The sequence below is a fragment of the Molothrus aeneus genome, chromosome 1 (assembly GCF_037042795.1).
Source record: "Molothrus aeneus isolate 106 chromosome 1, BPBGC_Maene_1.0, whole genome shotgun sequence".
In the NCBI taxonomy this organism is placed as follows: Eukaryota; Metazoa; Chordata; class Aves; order Passeriformes; family Icteridae; genus Molothrus; species Molothrus aeneus.
Window position 1 is genome coordinate 138,163,374 of NC_089646.1, and position 10,881 is coordinate 138,174,254.

Genomic DNA, 10,881 nt, shown 5'->3' on the forward strand with positions numbered 1-10,881 from the left:
GTTCTGTCAGGTGTCATTGCAGGGTTCTCAAACACCACAGCTCTCTGCACTTGTATTAAAATGGTATGACACATTAAGCTGATTAAATATACCTTTCTGTTTTAAACCTTCTCCAGTTAGAATATGATAGAGAAACATTTCTGATCTTCTTGAGGTTAGGAAAAAACAACCAACAAAAAACCTGTCTGAAGCCTTCCCACCTGTAACATAGGGCCTAGACTGGATGGAAGGCACATAGACTCCAACATATGTTTTAGGTCAAGTTGTATATACTAGAGTGAGTTTCTTAGAAGTGGAAATTTGTGATGAGTGGCAGTGGGAAGTCTGTAGAAAATAATCAGGCCATTTAGGACGAAAAAATCAGTGTATTTTAAAATATATTGTAATAATGCATGAAATGGACGAAGAAATGGTATAAAAAAATCCAGTGCTAAACATTAAGCAAGAAGAACAGATAAGAAAAAGAGCTACAAGTTTGTAAGAGTTATTGCAATTGCAATATCCATTCTGCTGGTCAAAGACATGATCAAATTATACTCAAACCTATCATAACAGATATTTGCAATGTAATCTGGTTCTGAAATCTGTTTCTAGAATACAATTATATCAAATTATGTCTAACATCTTATTGCTTATCAGTGTTTACCAGTTCCATCTGTAAAGTGTGAGTAATAGTATTTTCCTGCCCTGTCAGTTTCAGAAAATAAATCTGTTAAAATCTAGTACAACAATGGAACCCACAAAGTAATTAAAACAGAAGTTTTAATTACTTTGTAGCTTCCATTGTTGTACTAGATTTTAACAGATTTATTTTCAAAGAGATACCAAAGACCTTTCCCCTTTTTTAATTACTTTGTGGCTTCCATTGTTGTACTAGATTTTAACAGATTTATTTCCAAAGACATACCAAAGACCTTTCCCCTGCTTTGTTAGCATTTTCCACCAGCAGTCTAAGCTCACTGTATGGAGAGATCATCATCATTCTTGGTCTTACCAAGTACTTAAACCATTTTTAGGTTTTTACTGGAGCATTAGGCAGTGAAAAGGGAAAATGAATCGGCTCCAAATTTAGTAACTCCAACTAAACTTGCAACAGCTCAGGCTAAAAGGATTTTTGAAATAAAGATTTATTGTTCATTGCAGGCAAAATCCATTCCTCGCAAATGTGAATGGCAAAATCTGAATGTAAAAAGCAAAAATTTCAAGAAACTAAGGAAGACTTCACCCCTTTTGTAAAAATGAATAGAGCAGAAAAAATGTACAATGCCCAGAAGACATTGAATATCAGTAACTGTACAAAAGGACGAACATGTTCTTTTGGAAACTCCACACAGGGAAACCTTAGAATTGGAAGCTTTTGAAAGGTCTCCACAGTCTTTAAGAATAACCTAGGGGCTTCATCCAGCAAAATCCTTGAAATTAATAAAAAGTATGCTTTTATATAAAATATATCTACTGCAGTAAGGTAATGTTGCCATAAGCAGTTTCACCATAATTAGTTCTTTCCTTCTGCCAACATTCTCTTCTGCTATTGGCGCTATTTGCTTTGTTGAAGTAAGTAATTTTAAACAGGATATCAACAGACAGAATTTACCAGATAACCATTACATTACAGAAGTACAGATAGCATAAACAATGATGATGGCATCTGCAATAATTGTTATTGGTCAAAAATTGTAAATAAAAGACTCTATGGAAATTGGTCAGTTAAACTGCAAGGTGTTGAAGTACCATTGCATGATCTGGTACAGAAGCCCTGTCAGACTTCAGCTAAGAGCACTGTACTATTGTGCCAGACATGGAACAGGACATAAAACTTGATCACTAAAAGAAAGGGAAAGCTAGAGTTAGAAATGGTCATAGACAACCAACAGAGGTGACCTTATTTGTCTGAGTACACATTGTGAATTTCTGACAGAGAAACTAAAGATTCTAGATCTTTAGTTTAGAAAGATATCCCTTTCTAGCTTCTTGTTCAGTAAATCATGTCATTAGATGTAATTACTCTGGGAGAGTAATTCCACTCCCAATTACTTCTAGTCAGTGATGCTTGGTCTTCTTCTGGTGCTGAAAGAAGAAACTGAGGCTGTGGTCTGTTTCAGGTTGTTCTCCAGTTTTGGAGTACTTACTCTGCACTACAAGGGAACACTGAGACACAAAGTTTTTCTTTTCTTGGCCACTATGGCTGTAACTGGGCAGAAACAAACACAAGTGAATGACTTAGCTCAGACTAGCTTAAATATTACAAAGTATACACATCTGAATAGATTAACTTTTTTGTTCTTTCCCCCTTTTGGTTTCTGTCCTGTCACAAAGTGGGAAATGTTAGAAAATACCATTAAAGATGAGGTTATGGCTTTTTTAATACTTGTGATGTTCCAAAAAAATCTCTGAACTGAAAGACTTTCGTGGATGGTCTTTGCTTGCTTATTTTGGGAATCACAGAATCATAGAATGGTTTGAAAGGGACTTCAAAGATCATCTAGTTCCAAGCTCTCCACTGGGGGCAAGGACATATTCTGCTAGACCAGGTTTCTCAGAGCCCCAGTTAGCCTGAATCTCTTGAACACTTCTAGGGATGAAGCATCCACAATTTCTCTGGGCAGCCTGTTTCAGTGCCTCACACTCTGACAGTAAAGATTTTCATCTAATAGCTAATCTAAACCTGCCCTCTTTTAAATAAATTTCTCCTTGTCCTATCCCTACATGTGCTCATCAAAAGTCCCTCTTCAGATTTTTATAGACTCCATTTTAGCACTGGAAGGCTTCTCTAAGGACTCCCCAGAGCCTTCTCTCCTGCAACTCCAGGTGTCCAAACCACCTTCATAGTAAAGTATTTTAGATTTTTTTACCACTGTTTAGATGTCCCTGTGGTGGTCCTGATCCCTGTTCTCTTTGGTGCTTTATACACAGAAAACGGAAAGTCTGTTCTCACCATAGAGAACAAGTAGGAAGCATATCAAACACAAGCTACAGGGGATGTGGTAATGTTCAGGAGCTTCTGAAAATCTCTTATTGATTTAAAGAAGCATAGCTTTTTACTTTATAATCAGGCTTTTAGAATCAAATCATTTAGTCTAGGTTAGATGAAGAGTTTAGGGGAAGAAGTATCAAAGGAATTGATAAAAAGATATGAGTGAATGAACTTTCTACCTTATTCGCACAGAATCAATTTAACCACCAGGTAGTAAATGGGGTGGTTTATCTAAAAGTGGGAGAAGAAAAATAGACAAAAATTAGACCTAATCTGTGCAGAAACTTAGTAACAAATTAAGAATTTCCATCTGCTACACTTGCATGAATGTAAATTAACACTGGAGAAGGGTTCTTGGAAAAAGGGCTCTTTTATCAGTGTTCCTTGAAAGTTCAGTTCCTACTTACATGAGATTTCCAGCTGCAATCAAAATGAGTGCCATCCTAGCTCACAGCTTCACATCTGATGTTTGAATAAAGTTTATGCCTAACTGTCTGATCACTAGTTAGCTCTTCTAATATCTCAAAATTTATATATTTCAGCAAATAGGCTTCCTTCCCTGTTGGTTTGTTTATAAGGATTTTGTATACATATATATATGTTATTTATGAAGTGTTTGCTTCACACATAATTTACTGTAATCCATGGTAAATATTTTCAGGAAAATCAGCTTTGAATTCACGCCTTCAGAGTATTTGCTTTCCTCAGAGACAACTTCCTGGACTCAGTTTTTTGCTTGCTTATTTCTTGGGTCAATACATGGGATTTGCACTGGTTCGCAGCTCACCTATCCCTCCTACTTTAACAGTCAACAGAAGAAAACCTAGGTAATAATTCTCTTCCCTCACTGGAAAATACCCTAAATACAGGCTGTAGTTTTTAAAATTGATAAGAAAACACTGAGGAATAAGACTTCCCCTGACTGGTTTCCTTAACTTGCTCAAAGCTTTTTGTAAATTAAATGTCAGATTTAAGAAATTATCAGAGAAGTAATCCTCTGTTTACAATTCTCTTGAGATGAAAGTGGACTTTGAGTTGTTTGTCCATCTTAGCTTGGGCATTTCATGGTTCAGAACAGTTACTCCAGAAGTTTCAAGCTGTTTATTTGAACAGTCTCCAGAAACAGCATGAACAATAACAGTCTTTTTTCAAAGTAACATAGAAATATATGAGTTATATACAGTGTGGTTGGAGTCCTCTTTCTGGAAGAAATAGTACTATATTTTGGTCTCAGCTCTGGGGATTATATACAGTTGATATTATTTAATATCTGTTTAATGCAAGACACAAAAACCCTTTTGGGATCCAAATCCTTTGCTGAGCAAAGTGGTCAGTATTCTGTTACAGAGCCAGGCTTCCCCAAATGCTCTTTCTCTGACCCAATATATTTTTTTCCTCACAATAAAAGAAAATAGCTTCAGGATGAGAGGTGGAATGTGCTCCTTACTCTGTCATCCAGAATGGATGATAATCAGGTGGTTGGGGCACTGTCTCAGCAGACATTGGTCTATGGATTTCAACCTCATCAGTCACAGAAGGGCTTAAAATCAAATTCTTTATATCTATGTGTGATTATTGTAACTGCTAAACCATTATACACTGGGGGTCCATTTTCTCCAGATTCCTTTTTTTTTAGAGCACATTTCCTGTCAAACCACCACAACAAGTAAGCAAAAAAAAAAAACCAATCCCAAACCAATCAAGACTCCATTTATCAAAAAGAGAGAACAGATGTAAATATCTACTTTCCAAAGACCTTTAGATCTACACTCTAAGGTAGTTAAAGGACATCCCTGTATTTTGAGCTACACTGCTTGAATACATAACTCCATATAGATATTACAGCTTCCTTTGAACATCTAGGAAGGGACAATGCCCTTTTTCTGTGTGTGCATCTCCCACTCAGCCACATACAATAATTTCCTAGACAAAAAACCTTCACAAAATATATCAGAAAATAAGTTGTTTGATGTTTAATAATAACAATATAAAATCAGGATAACAGAAAATTGATAAGTAACTGCAATGATTCATACAAGTTACAAAAACTCAGAATCATGAATTATTCAAAACTATGAATATGTGTGGATGGCTATTTTGGATAGCCAGAATCTGCTCTTTTTTAATAGGAATTTCTTAGACATAAACAAAGACTTTTCTGAGAAAGTTTAAATTGCACTGATTCTTTTTTAAAAATAAACTTATTTGAAATTTTATTTTTCACATTCCCAGTGAGAAAGAAAATTTATTTACTCCTAACCAAAATACATAGAAATTCAGTCTTCTCTATTTATTAATACCTATCACAGCTGTTGGACTTCCAATAGCAGTAACTCACTCTGAATTAAGTACATCTTCCTCATAGCACTGTGTGGTGCATATCCTCTTTTTCCAAAACATCCTGATTAATCTAAAGCTGAATTACTTGGAAAAGATTGAACTACTCAGCCTCTGTTGCCTCACTTTTGATTTTACTGGCAGGGTCTGCTGCTGGCCTTGTAGGTCCATGATCCTGGTGAAAAGGCTACATATACCTACTTTCAATATGAAAGAAAAGGACAAAGAAGACAAAGATGACAAAGAACGAGATGAAGAAGAAAAGAGGAAGAAAAAAAGATGGAGAAGAAAGAAGAAGAAGGAGGAGGAGAAGAATGAGAAGAAGAAGAAGGAGAGGAAGAAGAAGGAGAAGAAGAGGAAGAAGAGGAAGAAGAAGAAGAAGAAGAAGAAGAAGAAGAAGAAGAAGAAGAAGAAGAAGAAGAAGAAGAAGAAGAAGAAGAAGAAGAAGAAGAAGAAGAAAAAGAAGAAGAAAAAGAAGTTGTTTCTCAAAGCCTAAACTCATTTCTGAGGGAGATTATGGAATAAATGCATCTGGATGCCATACCTGAGCACCCTCAGGTAAGAAGAGACAGGCAGCATGTGTCCCTGACCAATTATCTTCCTAGGATTAGCGGTCTGGTTTTATCAAGGAGAGTAGAGCAGTAGATGTGGTACATATTGAACTTTCGCAAGGCCTTTGATATGGTCTGTCATGATCTTCTATTAGTCAAATGGCTGAAAGCTGGAGTGTATAAATGAGTGGAAATTTTATGGATTACCAGGCTCATCAAGAGTATAAAGCCTGGCTGGCAGCTTTAGTGGTGTTTTAAGGGGTAGACATTAGACCTGACACTTTTAGCTCTTTTATTTACAACATGAATGATACCTTTGTGTGAACTTTTAACAATTTCACAGATGATACCAAAATGAAGCTATGGTTCATAAATCATAAGGCAGGTCTCCTGTTAGAGAAACCTCATCTAAAGTTTGGAGAAGTAAGCTGATGGGAAAATCATGAAGTTTGACAAGGTAAAATGCAAAGTCCTTGGAATGAATAACTCCACCCAGCAGGGCAGGCAGGAGTCAGCTGGCAGCGGCTTTGCAAGAAAGGACAGGGACTCTTGGGCAAAATGAATGTGGTTTATTAGAGTCATTGCAGCAGAGATGACCAATGACTTCCTGAGCTGCAGAAGCAAGAGTGTAGCACAAGGGAGTGTCTTCTCTGATGGCACTTTTGAGATCACATTTGGAGTGCTATTCCCAGATTTGGGCTCCTTGATACAAAAAGAGATGCTGTCCCACTTAATCTGAGCCAGGTGGAGAGCCTGGCTGGAGAATGGCCACCAAAGTGGCCATGAGGCTGGAGAATATGGCATAGATGAGGGAGAGTGAGAGAATGGGATTTGTTCAGCCTGGATAAGAGGTAACTTGGAGGGCTTTTACAGCTGTCTACTGCTATCTAATGGAAAGGCATAAGAAATCAGAGCCAGACTTTGCCTAGAGGTGGGCTGAGTCAGGATGACAGTTGGTAAACACATCTTTTGACAAAGAACACTTAAATTAGACATTAGAAAAAAAAAATTGCCATGGTTATGGTCAGAAAGTGGAGCAGGGGCACATAGGTATGTAGGCTCCATTGACAGAAATATTCAAGGTTTTCTTGGACAAATCCTGAGCAATCTGATCTAATCTGGCCCTTCAGGTGAGGTGTTGTAAAAGGCCTTTTCTATCCTAAATTGCACAAAGACTCTGCAGTTAGATTTCCATGCTGAAACAAATTCATTCATCCTATGAAATGTGTGTGTCACCATGAGGATCACACAGCCTGCTCCTCTCAACACTAAGTGTGATGCTCTGACCATGCATTGTTCCCTTCCAGTTTATGCTGTATCTGTATAGCTCAGCTACCATCAGTGTTTTCATCTCTTGAAAATATATTTCTCCTTGAATAAAAAGTCTAATAGCCAAATATCCTTTAAGAAAATTTTAGCTATATGAGTAAACATTAGAAATACCACTTAAAAATTGGAAGTCAGAGAAGCTGGATTTTGTTATACACTGGGAGACCCATACTAATCCATGAACTAGAGTTCAAAGTTTCATCCATATCATAGTGAATTGTCTTGATCAGAGCTGATAAATTATAATTTATTTGTTAGATAACTTTTAGCTTGTGTGCATAGAAAGTCTATTCACAAAGCTTTCTGTATTTAAGTATGCTGGAAGACTTTCTCATTTGTATTCCTGTAGAAGTGAAATTTGCACAATAGGAGTGGTCAATTTGTGACAGTTTGAACAGGAGAGTGGTATTAGCATTTTGTTTATTATTTTTCCTTTCAAAAGGAAGAGAGTTGATCATGTTTCTGTTGCAGGACTGCAAACAAGATCAATGAAATACGCAAGCTTTTAAGATAAAAATTACAAAATACTTTAGTTTTAACACTGATTTATTTGTAAGCCAGGATATAAGGAGTTTTTCTTTCTAAACATTACTTGTTTTGTTTAAATGTGCAAGAATGTCCTCTCCAGGGAATTTATTGATCCTTTAGACATATTTTTTTCTTTGATTTCACATTATTATCAGGTAACAAACTGATGTATATCAGTATATACTTGGAAGTCCTTTCCCAACCCCCCAACAGTGGGAACTGACAAATCAGAGATGGAATAACATGTTTTGCTGCTTTCATGCTCATGACACATTGCTAGGAATGAAGAAAAGTAAAAGAGGAGGAAGAATTCATTAATTGTAATAAAGCCATGGTTTGCCTCTCTGTGTTTTCTGATCTCTAACCTATGCATAATGGTTTTGGTTAAAACTCCCATCCTTTCTTTGTTGTCAAATACAGACACTAAAGTGGCCAATCAAAATATTGTAAAGATTATCTGTTTTACAATTTAAATAATTCCTTATTAAAACAGATGCATGTACAAAAGTAATAAGAGATATAATAATAAGCACAATGAGAGGAAATACTCCAATTACCATGAGAATTACAGAAATTGAATAATAAAGCAAGACTGATGTAATCAAATGGAAAGAAAAGAATGAATAATTTAAGATAGGTTAATACTAGGAAAACAAAAGGATTTATTTCTTCTGTGTATTTAATGAATAGAACTCATTTTCAGTATCTTATGTTTGAATATAATGTTTAATAAAAATGTATTTCTCTATAGACAGGGGTTTCATAACTTATTGGGAACATGGGTGATAAAAGATTAGTCTTCACTTCCTCTCTTTAACATCAGAAAGAAGCAAGTCTTTTTTTGTAGATCCTGCATATGATTTTATTGTTGAAGTTTCATTTTTTGCATTTTTAAAAATTTATTTACAAACATAAAATGTAAAGCCAATTCCATTGGTTAGACAATCAGCTTAACTGCTACCAACAGATCTTTATGGAATTACCGGTGATCAGTAAAGTAATAATGAACATATGTGAGGACATCTAAGGAAAACTAAGTCATTTTTCAAGGATGCATAAATTGCATCTCTACATTAAAAAAGAGCACCTAAAACAGCTTGAAGTCTCAGTGACTGACCCATACTAAAAAACTCATGATGTTGTAATAATCTATTTCCCACAACGCCTTCCTGAACAAGAAAAAAACCCATTGCAATCTTCTCTTTCATTTACTGTAACATGGTGGACGGATTCCAAAGCTGATCCAGAAAGAAGTAAACAAAGATAAATAGATAGGAAATGTTTAAAGCTACATTGGGCTTCTGAGATGGTGGACACACACAGACGTTAAAAAAAAAGCAAACGACCTAGAAAATTAGGTAGACAACTATTGGATGTATGGTGTAATAAAAAAACACCTGTCCTAAGATGGAATATACTATCTAAGCTACCATACGTTTATCAATATTGTGTACAATCCTGAGCTTCTTATGTGTTCATCTATCATTAGAATAACCTTTTCAGGAGGAGAAAAATGGATATGTCAATGAATGTATCCTGACATTATCAGACTATCCTAACTACCAATGAACTATCCTAACATTAACAAACATCAATGTATTCTTTGCCCTTTAGGTCTGCTCACTCTTTAAATGGGAAAAATTCAATGAATAAAGAAATAATTGCTCTTGCATGGTTATTACTTTGTACAGTGGCAGGAAAATAATTTCCTCCAGACTCTTCTGGTAATTGCACCAACTACTAGTCTTACCAGTAAAAACTGAGGAGAAAAAGGCACGGGGTTATTTGGCCTCTCCCATTTTGTTTTTCTTCCAGTCCTGTGTTCCATTCAGCAGTGGATCCACATTATCTCTAGACTTTTCTTTTCCTCAGGCTTGGAAAAGGTTCCTGCATCCTTTATGAGCTACCTGACTGCTCCCACCTCTTATTTTTCCCATCTCTTGCTTCTTTTTTATGTTTTTCAGGAGCTTCTTGTTTCTCTGTGCAAGTGTCCTGATAATATTTCTTGCTTTTCTGCACATGGAGATAGATTGTTCTTGAGTTAAGAGAAGCTGATTCTTGAAAAACCCCATTTTCAGCTCTGCTGAAATTCCCTTATCTCCAGGACCATATCCCATAGGGTTCTTCTAAAATGCCTGAACAGGCCAAATATGTAGTCTCCTGAAGTTTAAAGCTGTGATTCTAAGCTATTTGTGGTATGTGCTATGTGATTCTGTTTCTGGTGATCACTCTCATAGTGACTGCTGCCAGACTTGATCCCACCTCTAATCTCCATCTAGCTTTTCCTTGGTTGTAAATACCAGCTCCAACAGAGCTTTTTCTTGTCAGCTCCTCAATCACCTGTGTTAGGAAGTTGTCACCAATGTACTCCATAAACCTCCTGGTTTGATTGTGCACTGCTGTGTTATTCCTGCAGCAGTACTCTTCCCGCTCTTCCTGCTCACCCTGCCCCCTTTCCTTTCCAGCCTGGCCCACCACATCCTCAGTGAGCTGTTGGCTGTCATTCTCCTCTCTCATTGATTTAGGCATTTCTCACCAGGCTGGTCAACTTGTTGGCAAAGATGCTTATGCCCCACTTTATCAGATGGGTGCTACCTCTTCCCACCACAGTCCTCCAAAATCATAGTTCAGTTTAGAAGGCAAAATCTCCTTTTCCCATGTCTGGTATGCTATCAGGCATTGACTGTAGGATCAATCCAGTCCCCATAAAACCCTTTCCTAAAGCCCTTCAAAAGCATCTGCAGGAACTGGTCTTGTTTATTCTGGAGAAAAGGAGGCTGAGGGGAGAGGGAAACCTTACTGTGCTCTAAATTGCCCAAACAAGGTTGGGGTGAGGTGAGTGTTGGTCTTTTCTGGCAGGTAACAAGCAATAAGACAAGAGGAAATGGCTGCAAGTTGCATCAGTGGAGGTTTACATTGGATATTAGGAAATATTTCTTCACTGAAAGGATTACCAAGCATTGGAACAGACTCTCCAGAGGAGGAGTTGAATTACCATCCTTGGAGATGTTTAAAAGATGTGTGGATGTGGCTTTTAGGGATGTGGTTTAGTGGTGCATTTGGCAGTGCTGGGTTAAGGGTTGGACTCAATGGTCTTAAAGATATTTAATGACCTAAACTATTCTATGATTTCCTTTACTTTAAGGGTCAAGGAGAAAACCA

At 36.8% G+C, this 10,881-nt stretch overlaps 1 protein-coding gene across 1 annotated transcript; it reads left to right on the forward strand.

Moving 5' to 3' along the window:
• The first annotated feature begins 3,741 nt into the window (after positions 1-3,741).
• On the forward strand, positions 3,742-6,115 carry LOC136555489 (glutamic acid-rich protein-like). Its single transcript, XM_066548184.1, has 2 exons — positions 3,742-3,801; positions 5,456-6,115. Exon 2 carries the CDS (start codon positions 5,481-5,483, stop codon positions 5,805-5,807), a length of 327 nt encoding a protein of 108 aa, XP_066404281.1. The 5' UTR covers positions 3,742-3,801; positions 5,456-5,480; the 3' UTR covers positions 5,808-6,115.
• The last annotated feature ends 4,766 nt before the right edge of the window (positions 6,116-10,881 follow it).